General features: G+C 52.9%; 1 protein-coding gene across 1 annotated transcript; it reads left to right on the top strand.

The window, feature by feature from the left end:
- Nucleotides 1–12,657: 12,657 nt before the first annotated feature.
- On the top strand, nucleotides 12,658–15,981 carry CC1G_02888 (hypothetical protein; the record flags this gene model as incomplete). Its single annotated transcript, XM_001828255.2, has 4 exons — nucleotides 12,658–14,229; nucleotides 14,339–14,970; nucleotides 15,032–15,536; nucleotides 15,595–15,981. 4 exons carry the CDS (start codon nucleotides 12,658–12,660, stop codon nucleotides 15,979–15,981), a joined length of 3,096 nt encoding a protein of 1,031 aa, XP_001828307.2.
- Nucleotides 15,982–16,521: the final 540 nt, after the last annotated feature.

Genomic DNA, 16,521 nt, shown 5'->3' with positions numbered 1-16,521 from the left:
GGGCTAGTTTGTCTGCCCACGATTCTTGGTTTGTGATGCAGTAGATCGATAAGTATGTCTCCAATTCCTGATGTACTCGTTCAATGGCTCCTTGTGTTTGTGGGTGATAAGCCGTGGATAGTGAAGAGTCTATTCCAATGAGACAGAACAGTTCTCTGAGAGCTTTGGCTGCGAATTGGGGACCTCTATCAGAACCGATTTTGTCCGGTAATCCGAAGCGTTTGAAGAGATTTTCCATAAGAAGTTTTGCGATATCGTCAGCAGTTGCCGTCTTCTTCGTTGGAATAAAGATCACCCCCTTACTGAGGCCGTGGTCCACCACGGTCAGGACCGAATCGTATCCGTTTGATTCCGGAAGATCCGTGATCATGTCGATGATGACATAACCAAATGGTCGATCATTCCCTTCTATGGGCATGAGGGAGATCTTATGGGGATTCCTCTTGATTTTGAACTGCTGACATTGCGCGCATCCCTGGATGTATGATTTGATAAACATCTTCATTCCGGGCCAGTAATAATGATTTTTGATGGCATGGAATGTTTCTAATTCTCCAGGGTGTCCCGCGGTTTCAGCATCGTGATATCGTTGGACAATCTCTCTTCGGATGTTATTGTCCTTCGGAATATATTGTCGGTTCTTGTAGAAGAGTGTGGTTTTTCCGTCTTCGGTAATGACCGTCCAATCGTGGAGTCCTTGTTTCATTTCGTTTGATCCGTCTTCGACTAGGGTTTTCATGGCCTCGATTGCGGTCTGGTCCATTCCTGTTGATTGGTTGATGCGTTGTTGGAGTTCGAGGTCAATCAAATTTATGGAGATATCCGTATCGAGTTTGTCGATAAATAATTCTTCCTTCAATAGAATAGTTGGTAGGTCATTTTCGTCTTTTTCCGGAATATGATCGGGTCTTCGAGAAAGGGCGTCAGCTTGAATCATCTTATTGCCGGGCATATTTTTGAGATTATAGTAGTATTCGGACAGTATCAGGGACCACCGGGCTTGTCGATCGTTGAGTTTTTGTGGTTGCCTGAAATAGGTTAAATTTTTGTGGTCGGAAAGGATGTGGGTGGCGAATTCTGATCCTTGGAGATAGTGTCTCCATTCTTGCAGGGATCGTACTATTGCGAGGAGCTCGCGATCGTAGATCTCGTATCGGCGTTCGGTGGGAGTGAAGGTTTTCGATAGGAAGGCTACCGGGTGTCTCTTGCCATTTTCGTCCTCCTGTGTGAGAACCACTCCGTATGCGTACTTGGAAGCGTCACACTCGATTTGGAATGGTCTGGACATGTCTGGCATTCTGAGGACGGGTTCTTCGATGAATCACCGTTTCAGGGTCTTGAATGCATTATCACATTCCTCGGTCCAAATGAACTCCTTTTCTTTGGTCAGGAGTTCATTTAGAGGTCTGGCGATCTCGGAATATTTCATGATGAACTTTCGGTAAAAGTTTCCGAACCCTAGGAAGGATCGTACTTGCTTCACCGTTGTGGGAGTGGGCCATTCGGCCATTCCTTTGACCTTTTCTGGGTCCATCATTATTTTGTCGTGTTCGATGATCATACCGAGGTATTCGATTCGTGTCTGGGCGAATTGGCATTTTTCAACCTTGAGGAATAGATCATTATCCCTGAGTTTCTTGAGAACGATTTTAGTCATGTGTTCCAATTCTTCGGGGGTGTCTGCGGGGATCAATATATCATCCATGTAGATGATAACAAGTCTTCCTTCGATTTCAACGATGAAGATGTGGTCCATCATCCTTTGGAATGTTGCGGGCGAGTTACAGAGCCCAAAGAACATGACTAATGCTTCGAAGAGTCCCTTCTTGGTTTTGAATGCCGTTTTCCATTCATCTCCCTCTTTGATGCGCACATTGTTATACCCCCATCGGACGTCGAGCTTAGTGAAGTATCGTTTTCCTTTCACTCGGTCCATAATGTCCGAAATTAGGGGTAATGGATAGGTGTTAGGGTCTCAAACATCCACCCACATCTACCCACAACCCACCAGCCTTGACCCACACCCCCCGCACAGTCTCACATGATCCCGCATGACCCCGCACATCTCCGCACATCCCCGCACTCGCCATCATCTCTCCGCATCCCGCATCTCCCACATCTCCGCACCTCCATCCCACTCCTGCACATGCGGACTCCCCGCATGTGTCCGCTCTATGGATGTCCGCATCCGCAAGTCCGCAGCCCGCAAGTACCAGCGGACCGACACGGCCCGCAACTGAGGGCCGGTGCGGACCGTGCGGAGAAACCTCGTAACCGCCCTCTAGGCGCCCAGACCTGCATGTGACCTCTTACACTTCTTTATGACTCCCTCCCTTGCTTTGCTATTGTTCTTTGGAATCGTCTTACTCATCCTCTTCGCATTCCGCGGTATTCCGCATTTCTTATGACTCAGTTCTTTCTCTTGTCCCAGACTTGTCCCAGAGTATATCCAGAGTATCTACAGATATATAAGCTAGCTAGATTTCTGTAGTAGATACTCATCCGGAATCTCGAATCAGACTTATACAGAACTTCCCCTCTGTCCAGTCTTGAGCCTTCAGGCTTGCTAGAGCTTTTCCGCATACTCCGCATATCCGCACAGTGCTCCTGATTCCGCTCCGCAAGGCTCTCTCCTCTCTCTTCTCGTCTTCCGCCGCAAGGCGCGTCTCTCTCCCCCTCTCCTCCCCTCTCCTTTCGGGTTGGACCATATACCACCAGCGTGGGCACAACGCAATACGTTGAGGCCAAGGTCCCTTCGACTCCGCAGACTCCGCAGTTCCGTAGAGTCTAACAGTAGATTCCGGATCCGCACGCTGTGGTATGCGCACCAGGAGCACTAACTACTCTATTGTGTTCCAACGTCCGCAAACCCCTCCGGAGTTTTCCTACTCAATCTCCACACATCATCGTCGACATCCGCCTGTCATCGACGACCCCCTCCACAATCCCTTTTCACCCAACTTCCGCCAACCTGACGCCCCGCGGCCCCAGGAGCAGCCAATCTGGGGTCCGCCCGCATCCTTCCTTGGGCCCGCTACATCGGCCTCTGCCTACCGAAACCCAATGGCGACACAGGTCCAGACGCGGACCACACCCGCAAACACTCCGCAATTCCCAGGCGGACTCTCCTCACAGTCAGCGCAGGAACGCGGAGAGGAGGCCACTGTCACCGCCGCCTTACTCCCGTTTTCCGGCGAGGGGAGAACAGTCGATGAACCGCCTGCACCGGCGGACCTATCCTATGTCACACCCGCACCCCTCCGCACCGCATCGCTACTCCAGAACGCGGTTGCGGGAGGCTCCAACGACCCAGTTCCGCCCTACGAACCCCCTGCTGTCCCGCCTGTCGGGGGTGGAGACCCTCCAGGCTCGGATGACGGGCAGCCACCCGCAGACGCTCCGCAGGGCGGAGACGGACCACCTCAGGGCCCGGGTCGCCCTCCTCAGCCGAATCGAGGGCCCCCACCCGGCGGTCCACCCGGCGGCCCTGCGGACGATGGAAATGACAGCTCGGATTCATCTGACTCCGATGCGGACGACAAACCGGACGTTCCGCAACTCCTCAGTCGACTCCTCGCCGGCCTCACGCGGACCAACCGCCGCCTCGCGCGGACTATGGAGGCCGCACTCACAAGGCCGCGCGAGGGCCCCAAGGCACGACCCCCTGAGCCCTTCGATGGGGAGGACCCAGACAAACTCGACAACTTCATCACCCAGCTCACCCTCTACTTCGGGAGGTACCAGGACGGTTTCCGCGACGATGCGGACCGCGTCGCAACAGCCCTCACCTATCTCAAGGGCGACGCCTATGCCTACTTTGGCGACAAGATTGCGGCCGCCCGCGCGCGCGGAGACGCTCGAGTCCCGGATTGGTTCCAGAGCTTCCGCGCATGGAAGGACGAACTGATCCGCGTGTTTGGACCCAAGGACCCCATCAAGGACGCAACCCGCAAGCTCAAGGCGCTCAAGATGACCGGACGCGCCTACCAGTACAACCTGGCCTTCAATCAGCTTGCGGCGAAGATCAACTGGAATGAGGAGCCGCTCCGCGACCAGTACTACAATGGACTCCTTGACCGCATCAAGAACGAGCTCTCCAAGCGGGAGAACCCCGCAACCCTTGCGGACCTCCCAGGTTGAGGTGTTCAAGATCGACGAGCGCTACCTGGATCGCCAGGAGGAGATCAAAAAGGAGCAGGCCGCACTCCGCTCCACCAACCGCAGATCCAACCCTGCTCCGCACCCCCGCAACAATCACTCCTCCGGTGGCCCTGGTCCTTCCTCTTCCAGCTCCACTCCGCATCATTCCGCCCCCTCACACTTCCGCAACAACCACTCTCGTCACCCTCATTCCCGCAACAATTTCCACCGTCCGCAAGAACGGCAACCCTCCGCTCCGCACGCTTCCACGTCCGCGCCCTCCGCCTCCTCCGCTAACTCCTCTGGAGGCGGCAACCGCAACAACCGTCAAGGCGGTGGCCAGCAGCGCCCTTGGAACAACAACCTGGACGCTAATGGTCGCCTCCGCCCTGAGGAGCGCGAACGTCGCATGCGGAACAACCTCTGCCTTGTCTGCGCTGCCTCAGGACACCGCGCAGCGGACTGCCCGCGCACCCGCCGTGCCCGCAGGGCCAACGCGTCCGCTCCGCAGGTTTCCGACTCCCCTCAGTCGGGAAATTACTGAGCAGCCCTGTGACCTCGCCTTTCCCTCAGGGCTGCGCCTCCGCCGCAGAAAGGCTTGAGGTCCGACTAAATGCGGCAGCCCTCTCTGATCCCAATGCTCTTTCCATTCTCTTTTCGATTCTCCGCACCCCAACTCATTCCTCCTCTCTGGACTCTGCTGAACTCCGCGCCTTGATTGATTCGGGTTGTACGGACTGTTTTATCGACTCCGCATTTGTATCCAAGCACAATATCGAATTCTATGACATTCCGCCTGTTCCGCTTAAACTCCTCGATGGAACCATTTCGCGCTGGTTATCGCAAGCTGCGGACATCACGCTCCGCATCTCCTCAGGCGAGGAATTCCATATCAAGTGCTTCATCACAACCCTGGATGCCCTGTATCCGTTGGTTCTAGGACACAACTGGCTTGCCCGTTACAATCCGTTGATTGATTGGCGCAGAGGCCAGATACTCTCGTTCGAATCATCCGATAACTCCTCCGCATTGAGCTCACTCGCCGCCGCAAACGTCGAGACCTCCGCAACCTCCAGCATCCCTCCGCCTCTCTCCGCACCGGAGCCTAGTGCTCCGCCCACTTCCCCTTCTTGCGCGTTCACCAGCAATCCAGTTCCGATTTCTTTTGTCAATGCAGCCGCTTTCCGCCGCGCATCCGCGATGCGTGGCTCACACTCCTTTTCCCTTTCCCTTTCCCAGAGCGACAATGTGGTGCGGGCATGCGCCGCAGCAGTTGATGCGGAACTTGTCGACCTCTCCTCTGTTCCAGAGGAATACCACGAGTTTGCCGACGTGTTCAGCAATGCCAAGGCCTACACCTTGCCTCCGCATCGATCTTACGATCTCAAGATCGAGCTTGACGCCGCCGCTCCGCTTCCACCCAGTCGTCTCTACTCCCTGTCTCCTGCGGAGACCTCCGCACTCCGTGAGTTCCTCGAAGAGAACTTGCGGGCTGGTTTCATCCGCTCCTCCAACTCTCCCCTAGGCGCTCCCATCCTTTTTGTCAAGAAGAAGGATGGATCGCTCCGCCTTTGCGTCGATTATCGCGGACTCAACCGCATCTCCAAGAAAGATCGCTATCCGCTTTCCGCTGATCTCCGATCTCCTCGACGCACCCGGCCGCGCGAAGGTCTACACCAAGATTGACCTGAAGCATGCCTACCACTTAGTCCGCATTGCGGACGGGGATGAGTGGAAAACCGCATTCCGCACACGTTATGGGTCGTATGAATGGCTGGTGATGCCTTTTGGGCTGACCAATGCGCCCTCCGCATTCCAGCGATTCATGAACGATATCTTTGCGGACATGGTTGATGTCAGTGTCATCGTCTACCTGGATGATATCCTCATCTATTCCGACAACTTGGCGGACCACCGCAAGCACGTCAAGGAAGTCCTCCGCCGCTTGCGGAAGCATGGTCTCTTCGCCTCCGCAAAGAAATGCGAATTTCATGCGGAGCGCGTGGAATACTTGGGGTACATCTTGTCGCCTGCAGGCCTCACTATGTCTGCGGACAAGACCAAGACCATCCAGGACTGGCCTGAACCGCGCTCTGTGAAGGATATACAATCCTTCCTCGGTTTTGCCAACTTCTATCGACGCTTCATCCATAACTACTCCGACATCACTGTTCCGCTTACCCGCCTCACCCGCAAAGACACCCCTTTCGTGTTCGGCGACTCCGCACGTTCCGCATTTGAAACCCTCAAGTCCGCATTCACTTCCGCACCCATCCTGGTGCACTGGCAACCCGACCGACCCCTGATTGTGGAAACTGACGCCTCTGACTACGCCCTTGCCGCCATCCTGTCCCAACAACTCGACTCTGGCGAAATCCACCCCGTCGCATTCCATTCCCGCACTTTCCAAGCTGCGGAGCTCAACTACGACGTCCACGACAAGGAGCTCCTGGCTATCTTCGAGGCCTTCAAGATTTGGAGGCATTACCTCGAGGGATCTGCGGAGCCTGTGAATGTGATGACGGACCACAAGAACTTGGAATATTTCGCCACTTCCAAGGTCCTCACCCGCAGGCAAGCGCGCTGGTCGGAGTACCTCTCCCAGTTCAACCTTGTCATCCGCTTTCGTCCTGGAAAGCTGGGGACAAAGCCCGATGCCCTCACTAGACGTTGGGACGTCTACCTTAAACAGGGAGGTAGTGACTACGCGTCAGTCAATCCCCACAACTTCAGACCCATCTTCACCAATGAGCAGCTGTCCGCATCGCTCCGCGCAACTTCGATCATGCTCCCCGCACTCCGCGCATCGGTCGTAGTTGATGAGGGAGCGCTCCTCAAGGACATCAAGGCTGCTTACTCCACGGACGAAATCGCTTCCAAACACCTCCCCACACCTTCCAACCCTTGCTGGACTCTCTCCGCAGATGGTATACTCCGCCAGGACGGACGCATCTACGTTCCGGACAACTCCGCACTCCGCCTCCGCGTACTTCAGCTCAAACACGACCATCCGCTTGCGGGACACTACGGCAAGAACAAGACGATTGAGCTGGTGCGCCGCGACTACGTCTGGCCGGAACTCCGCACTTTTGTTGCGGACTACGTCCGCTCCTGCACAGTCTGCAAGCGCAACAAGTCTCCGCGTCACAAGCCTTATGGTTTGCTGAAGCCCCCTGCCTATTCCACTCCGCCCCTGGGACTCCATTTCAATGGATCTCATCGAACAGCTCCCCGCATCCGGCGGATACACAGATATCTTGGTGGTGGTGGATAGACTGTCCAAACAAGCCATTTTTGTTCCGACAGACTCCCGCCTCACCTCCGCAGAGCTTGCGCGACTGTTTGTGCTCCATGTCTTCTCCAAACATGGTGTTCCTGGCCATGTAACCTCCGACCGCGGCTCCGAATTCGTCTCCCACTTCTTCCGCAGTTTGGGGGAAGCCCTGGACATGAAGCTCCACTTCACATCCGGCTATCACCCAGAAGGAGACGGACAGACAGAGCGGGTCAACCAGACGCTTGAGCAGTATTTGCGGGACCTACTGTAACTACCAGCAGGACAACTGGCATGAACTCCTCCCACTTGCGGAGTTTGCGTACAACAATGCGCCTAGTGCCACAACTGGTGTTTCGCCATTCTTCGCCAATAAGGGTTATCATCCGAACATCTCTGTTCACCCTGAACGCGATCTTGCGAGTTCCGCAGCCCGCGACTTTGCGGTCGATCTGCAGGAGCTCCACGAACACCTCCGCACCAGTATCGCCAGCGCGCAGGAGTCCGCACGCCGCTATGCGGACCAGAAGCGCTTACCTCCGCCAGACTTCAAGGTGGGCGACCGAGTTTTCGTTAAGGCCCAGTTCTTCCGCACGACCAGACCTACCAAGAAGCTTTCGGAACGATACTTTGGCCCTTACGAGATCATTGCCCAAGTTGGAACGGTTTCCTACACTCTCCGCCTCCCCGACTCTCTCCGCGCTGTTCACCCTGTCTTCCACGTCTCAATGCTCGAACCGCATTACACCTCTCAGATTCCGCATCGCCACGAACCGCCTCCGCCTCCAATCGAGGTGGATGGGGAACTTGAATACGAGATTGCGGAGATCCTCGACTCCAAATTGGATCGTCGCCGCAAACATTGCAAGCTCCTGTACGAAGTGCGGTGGCGCGGATACGAGAATACGGACGAGGAACGAAGCTGGCTCCTTGCCACAGAGCTTGAACACGCTCAAGAGATCGTTGGAGAGTTTCACAAGAGGTACCCAGACAAGCCTGGTCCTCATTGGTGATTCCCCGCATTCCCCCGCATTCCGCAATTGACTCCGCATTTCTTCTTCTCTTCTGTTTCCTTTTATTTTCCTAAGTTTTACCTTCGTCTCTCCGTTCTCCGCAATTTTCCGCATCCTGTTTCTTCCACTTCTTTCTCTTCAATTCGTGGTTCTGCATTACTCCTTTCCTCTCTATGCTTCCTCCGCTCCTCTATGCCTTACCTGTTTGACTTTCTTCTCCTGTTCCGCATTCCTCTCTCCTTGATGTTCTCGCTTACTCCTCTTATTCCACTTGCCTTCATTTTCCTCCGCTTCACTATGCCTTCCCTTCCTCCGCACATTATGCTTCAATTTCTCCCTTGCCTCCGCTTCTCTTTCCTCATTTTCATTTCCTGTCCGCACTTTCTATTTCCACTTCAAGAGGACAAGAAATTATTTTTTCATTTCTCCGCAAACGCACCGCAGAGTCACAAGCATGCTGATGATGCCGAGTTGCAAAATGCGGACATCAGATTCTGTGCATGGACCGAGTCCTAACACAAGCCTCGAGGGCTCGGCCTTAACAGGGAGGTACTGTTAGGGTCTCAAACATCCACCCACATCTACCCACAACCCACCAGTCCTTGACCCACACCCCCCGCACAGTCTCACATGATCCCGCATGACCCCGCACATCTCCGCACATCCCCGCACTCGCCATCATCTCTCCGCATCCCGCATCTCCCACATCTCCGCACCTCCATCCCACTCCTGCACATGCACTGTTAGGGTCTCAAACATCCACCCACATCTACCCACAACCCACCAGCCTTGACCCACACCCCCCGCACAGTCTCACATGATCCCGCATGACCCCGCACATCTCCGCACATCCCCGCACTCGCCATCATCTCTCCGCATCCCGCATCTCCCACATCTCCGCACCTCCATCCCACTCCTGCACATGCGGACTCCCCGCATGTGTCCGCTCTATGGATGTCCGCATCCGCAAGTCCGCAGCCCGCAAGTACCAGCGGACCGACACGGCCCGCAACTGAGGGCCGGTGCGGACCGTGCGGAGAAACCTCGTAACCGCCCTCTAGGCGCCCAGACTCTGCATGTGACCTCTTACACTTCTTTATGACTCCCTCCCTTGCTTTGCTATTGTTCTTTGGAATCGTCTTACTCATCCTCTTCGCATTCCGCGGTATTCCGCATTTCTTATGACTCAGTTCTTTCTCTTGTCCCAGACTTGTCCCAGAGTATATCCAGAGTATCTACAGATATATAAGCTAGCTAGATTTCTGTAGTAGATACTCATCCGGAATCTCGAATCAGACTTATACAGAACTTCCCCTCTGTCCAGTCTTGAGCCTTCAGGCTTGCTAGAGCTTTTCCGCATACTCCGCATATCCGCACAGTGCTCCTGATTCCGCTCCGCAAGGCTCTCTCCTCTCTCTTCTCGTCTTCCGCCGCAAGGCGCGTCTCTCTCCCCCTCTCCTCCCCTCTCCTTTCGGGTTGGACCATATACCACCAGCGTGGGCACAACGCAATACGTTGAGGCCAAGGTCCCTTCGACTCCGCAGACTCCGCAGTTCCGTAGAGTCTAACAATAGGCGTCTTTTATCGTCCATTCATTGAGGTATCTGTAGTCTTGGCATGGGCGTTTCTTTCCGTCTTTCTTTGGCACGAAGAACATGGGTGATGCCATTGGTGATTTTGAATGACGGATGTACCCTTTCGCTAGATTTTCGTCAATGAACTTCGTGAGTTCCTCCTCCTCGGCAGGTGTGAGGTTATAGATGGGAAATGATCTGGGTTTGAAGCCTTCCTTGAGATTGATTGCGTGATCCCACTCTTTTCTTTCCGGGAACCGGTTTGATGCTTTTTCTGAAAAGACACTTAGGAATTCATGAAAAGCATGGGGAATTTTGAGTTTGAGGTCCTCTTCAAGAGGTGGTTCATAATCGGAGTCTCTTTCTTCGGTGCTGGTCACATTGAGCCATTTCTCATTGATTTCCTCTGTAGCCTTTCCTTCTATGAAGGCGAGGAGAAGATCTTGATCGTCTTGTTCCATGGTTGGGGAGATGGTGTTTCTCCATTTGACCTCTCCTCGCTTCCAATTGATGTCAGGGTTCTCGTTCTGTAACCAGGGCATCCCGAAGATGAAGTCCCATTTTCCTAATCCTGTGACGTAAATAGTGTATTTTTGTAGTCGTCCATTAATGTTGATGGTGGGTTCAACCATTTGTGAGATGGTCCCCTGTTTGTTTGCAGTTCCATCTACGTTTCGGACTTTGATGGGGTTTTTAAGTGTTTTTGTGGGAATTTTATATTTGTCAACCATCCGGTGGTGGATAAATAGGTCATCCGCTCCGCTGTCGATCAGGACCGTTGTGTCGATGCCACTATCGGGTATTTCAATTGGTAGAACGATCGATCGTTTGTTTCGGGTGGTGATCGTCGCCGTTCCAATTGACAGTTCGGGGACGATCTCCATCGACCTTAAGATGTCCCCTATGAAAAATCCTCCTCGGATCCTTCGCCCTTTGTTGTGGCTCGAATATTTGAGCTTCCCGAATCAGGATGTTTGGGGCAGGCTCGCGTTGTGTGTCCTAGCTGTCGACAGATTCCGCATTTGGCCTTTGGGCAGGCTCGCGCCGGATGTCCCTTCTCCTTGCAGATGAAGCATTTTCCATTTTGTGTGTTGGATGGCTGCTTTGTTTGGATGGCGTCAACATCCATGGCGTCCGGATCTTTTTCTTCCTTCTTTGCCGTTTGTGGGGCGTCCCGGTAGACTACTTTGACCTTCTGCTGTGGCTCGCTGCGATATTCCCGCTCCGTTCGCCATTCTCTATCTACTTCCATGGCGGCGTCCTTCCATTCTTGGAGAGTAGGTGGAATTTTCTTTTGTTCCGCGGGTCTGGCAGCAAATTGGGTGGCAACTCTTAGTCGGAGCTCGGGATTTAGTCCAGCCTTGTATTGGTCTAGGGCCCATTCTTCGCCGTATCCGGTGGCTTCCGCATAGCTGTTGAACATTCCCGTGTACCAGTCACAGGTGTTCTTTCCCATATGGAGTTGCTTGAGCTGTTTCTTTGCGGTTTCCTTATTTGGGAGTAGGCAGAAATACTTTCGGAACTGGATTGATGAAATCATCCCATGACTGGTAGTATCCTTCCGGATCAGTGAAGGTTGGATCCGTCTTCTGAGCCTCCTTCGCCTCAAGCCACTTCTTCTTGTATTCAGTCATTTTTCTATACTCGATGGACGCCCAGTTCCGGGTCTTGTCTTTCTCCGTTTCGTTCACAAGTGCAACCATGTATCGGATTCTTGCAGTAGCTTCATATTCGTTCTTACTATCCAGATATGTTTCCACTGCTTGAATGAAGGTTTCGACGTCTTCCGCCTTTCCCGAGAATTTGGGCGGCTTGGGAATATCCAACTTGGGTTTGGATTCTTCCCTCGCTTTCCGGGCTTTCTCCAGAGTAAGGAAGTCGTCGTACTTCTTCAACATTTCTTCCAAGCCAGTCGCCATTTTTGCAGTGCCCCCACTAATTCCTTCCACATGAGGGGCAGTTTCCGTGAGGGTTTCACTGATTGTGATGATGGCCTTGTTGGCTAGTCCCCAGATCTGATATAGGATCGCTCCTACTCCTATCAAGAAGACTATGGTGTGGACCTCGGATAATTTTTCCAAAAGTCCGTTGGCTAGGGTGGGTGTGGATGGTAATCCGGAGAGTTGTACGATAGCCTGCCAGGCAGACTGAAATATTTGTTCGGCCATAGCTAGTCGTTATAGCGGGCCTTGGAGTGTTCAAGACTTCGTTCTTCTGTTATGGACTATACGTGATACAAGCGACGTGTCGTCCAGTACTCAGCGTCTTTGTGGTCGATGAAATCAACTCGCGACTACGTCAAGAGTTCTTCGCCTGTAGCTTTGTGAACTTCGAGCTAGACTTTTGAGTGATAATTAAAGATATTTGTATTTGCACTGAGACTTGGTATAGCGTTGTGAACAATTAAGAACGAAGTGAGGAAACTAACTAAGAGAACTAGAGAGTTTATATACTAGAAGACATGTGTTAACCATGAGGCATAGTCCTCATGGGTAACATGCGTATTCCGCGGAATGTATGTAGGTTTCTGTGTGTTTTTAATAAGTATCAGTCAGTAATCAATAATGCGCAGTAATATGAGTAAGACTATGAGTTGGAATGAAAAAACATAAGGTGTAGGTGAGGCGAGTATAGTAATATAGTATAGTAAGCATATATGTTCATAACAGTCAACACGGACAAGTTGAAGACTATGCTTGGCATGTCCAAGGAGCCTGGAAAGCAATATCGAGACACACATGTGCTTCTTACGCTAGGCAAAAGTCTCGTTTGGGAATACTTGATAAAAGGAAACATCCACTATTTGGACGACGCGGTTGCGCTTTTTCAAGAGGCAAGGCGACTGCTGCCACCCAGGAGCCCCTTTATCTACACCACCATCACCCTCCTGTGTCACGTCGCATGGATCAGATATACGGAGAGTGGTCAAATGAAGGGTAGGGAAGAGATGGATGCATACAGACAAGAAGAGGAAGAGGAGGACAAGGAAGGACTGGCGGCTTTTCGGATGGGCACGGAATTGAAGGATGGCGATGAAGCAGAAGTGGAAGAAGCAATCTCGCAGCTGCTTCTATCTCTCGTATACCGGCCGGTTGGTCACCTCGAGCGGTCTGCATCTCTCGCCAACCTGGCACTTGCACTGTACACCCGCTTCCAACACAGTGGGGACTTACAGGACCTTGAAGAGTCTATATTGACCGACCGAGAGGCGCTCTCTCTGCGACCCAGCTATCACCCCGACCGATGCTCAACCCTTAACAATCTCGCCATCTCTCTATTGAATCGCTTTGAATTCACAGGCCAGCTTGATGATCTAGAACAGTGTATTTCTATCCACAGAGAAGTCCTCTCCATAAGGCCCCCATCTCATCCCAGCCGCTCCTTCACTCTCAACAACCTGGCAACCGCCCTCCGCACTTGTTTCACGGAGCAGGGCCAAGTCGAAGATTTGAACGAGGCCATTTCCCTCCTTCACGAAGTCGCTACCGCAGAGTCACACTCCCACCCCACTTACTACCCCGTTTTAAACAATCTAGCAGGGTTTCTTCGCCTTCGCTTCGAAACCTCCGGTGGGCGGGACGACCTCGTGGAATGTATCTCACTACTTCAAAATGCGCTGGGAGTACTCCCGGATTCTCATCCTCGACGTATATCGTTGGTGGTGAATCTCGCTGCATCTCTGTCAACCCACTTCGAACACAAGGGCGAAGTGGGTGATTTGGACCGCTCTATCGTGCTTTTACAGGAAAGCCTGAGTCCCATGACCCAGCAAATGCATCCAGGCAACTGGAGAGCGCTCAACAACCTGGCAGCTGCCCTCTCAACCCGTTACAAACACAGCGGCCAGTTAGAAGATTTGGAAGAATCCATTCGACTACATAGGCACGCTCTTGACTTGATACCATCCCCTGCCTTACACCCGGAATCCCTCAACAATCTTGCTACCACGCTGTTCACTCATTTTGAGCATAAAGGCTCGCAAGAAAGCCTTCAGGAGGCAATACTGCTCGAACGCGAGGCGCTCGACCTGCGCTCGCCCTCCGATCCCCAGCGATCCCTCTCAGTCATCAACCTCGCTGCCCCCTTATTCGCCCGGTTCGAGTTGGCGGGATGTTTCCAAGACCTGGAAGACGCCATCTCTCTCGAACGCGAAGCACTCGAACTAAGGGCAGAACCTCATCCTGATCGCTCCTCTTCCCTTCAACTTGGCAACGTCCCTCTTGGCTCGGTTCTTCTGCACAGACGACCCCACGGATTTGGAGGAAAGCATCTCTCTCCATAGAGAAGCCCTCAGCCTTCGGCCTCCATCTCACCCACAACGATTTGCATTGCTCAAGGGTCTCGCAGACTCGTTCCTATCTTGTTTTGAGAGAAAGGGAGACTATCGGGACTTGGAAGAATGCATTTCGTTCAACAGGAAAGCATTGGAGCTATCGAACGTGCCTCATGATGCTGCCATTTCGTTGCACAGTAACCTCGCCCTTGCTCTTTCCATTCGTTGTAAAGACAAAGGCTCGATCAAGGACATAGAGGAAGCTGTTCTGCTCCAGAGGCAGATCCTTGAGCTACGGCCTGAAGCGCATCCCCGTCACTCGTCGACCGTCTGTGATCTCGCAAAATCCCTTTGTGATCGTTACGAGTACAAGGGCGATTTAAACGACCTTCACGAATGCATTGCACTCCTCCGACAATCGCTAGCCCTGAGACCCGAGCCCCATCCAGACCGGCATTCATCCTTGACTCACCTTGCGTTGGCACTTCTTAAACGCTATGACTGGTTGAAGGAGGACATCGCGGACTTAGAAGAAAGTATATCCCTGTACCAACAATCACTCTCGGTCTTACCACCTTCTCATCCAAACCGATTTGCGGCCCTTGGACATTTCGCGGTTGCCAGATGGAAATGGTTCCTTATCTCAGGGGACCAGGAGGATCTCGACGCTGCCCTGAAGCTGTTCCGAGCACCCTCGTCTGACGGAACGATTGCGCACCATCTCCCGGCAGTTAGAAGCCATTTCTCTCCGGACAAGGGAGGATAGTCTCGTTGCAGAGCACAAAGGCCTGGAATGCCCTTCTCCCCAAGCACTCTGCCAACAGCGAGACGCCATCATCGATGAGATTCGTCAACTTCAGGGATTCAAAGATTTCTTGTCACCCCCTTCCACTGCTTTTCTCAAGAAGGCTGCGCACAACGGACCCGTCATTTTCTTGATCACCAGCATGTATGGGTGCGATGCCTTGGTTCTGAACGAGGACGGTTGTTTAGAGCATACACCTCTCCTCATCCAATACGATGCCTTGATCCACTTGAAAAAGGTTGTCCAGCAACTGGCCCAAGGTCATTATGCTAGCCTCGATATGATCACAGATGTTGCTTCATCAAGGGGAGAAGGAACTCGCCTCAAGGCCCACCTGAAACCGCCCGGAACAGACTCAGAGAGCATTCCTTCGGTTGACGATGCTTTCCAATCGGTTCTGGCAACTTTGTGGACGGAAATTGTGAAACCCATTATTCAGACGCTCGCATTGGCCAAAGTATTGCTCTTCACTTTTCCCGGATCCCCCTTTCATTGACTTCTACTACTTTTGCCAGACCGATTCTCCCAAAAGGATTTGGTGGTGCCCCACTGGCCCGTTTGTTTTCCTTCCAGTTCATGCTGCGGGGATATATGCCGGCGAGGACGGAGGGAGCGACTGCTTATCTGACTATGCAATCTCTTCATACTGCTCGAGCCCGCAGGAACTCATTTCTTCTTGCAGTGAACCATCGGAAGACTTCAAGCTGCTTGTCGTGATCGAACCCGAGTCCACAGAACCTGGTGCAAGGCCCCTCCCCTGGACGAAGGAGGAGCTGGAACGGATTCGCTCTCAAGTTCCCAATGCTGAGAGCCTCATCCCTCGTGTTGGGTCGAAGGCGTCTCCGGTCCCTACCAGTGACCTATTCGAAGACATCAAGAAATCGACCATCGTTAGGGAATGACGAGGGGTACCCTCGGGTAAACTGAGAGCTACCCTTACCCCTACCCCTGTAAACCCTTACCCCTCAGTCAGGGGTAGGGGTAGTACCCTTACCCCCCAACCCTGGGAGTTTTGGCCAAGAGTTTTTAGAATTTTGGCACTAATCATTAATTACAGTAGTTTATATGGATATTTTGATGTGTTTTATCACTCATACAGCAGTTATTTGGTAGAAACTATACACAGATGTTGAAATAAGCAGGTTTTGGCTGATTTTTATCAAAACCCTTACCCCCGGCTAGGGGTAGGGGTTTGGCCAAGGGTAGCCAAAGACCTACCCTTACCCCTACCCCCCCTCTACCCCTGGCCTCTACCCTGGGGGTTTTAAAACCCCTTGACCATCCCTAACCATCGTGCATTTCGGTTGTCACGGAGCGCACGATCCATCCAACCCTCTCGATAGCTCACTGCTGCTTAGTGGTGGGCGCCTTTCCATGTCGGACCTTATTCATCAATGTCGCTCGTCAAGCGCTTCTCTCGCCTATCTCAGCGCTTGCGAGAC

The sequence above is a fragment of the Coprinopsis cinerea genome (assembly GCF_000182895.1).
Source record: "Coprinopsis cinerea okayama7#130 chromosome 1 map unlocalized cont3.1, whole genome shotgun sequence".
Lineage (NCBI taxonomy): Eukaryota > Fungi > Basidiomycota > Agaricomycetes > Agaricales > Psathyrellaceae > Coprinopsis > Coprinopsis cinerea.
Note: the sequence above shows the minus strand (reverse complement) of the source record. Positions and strands in the feature narration are given on the sequence as shown.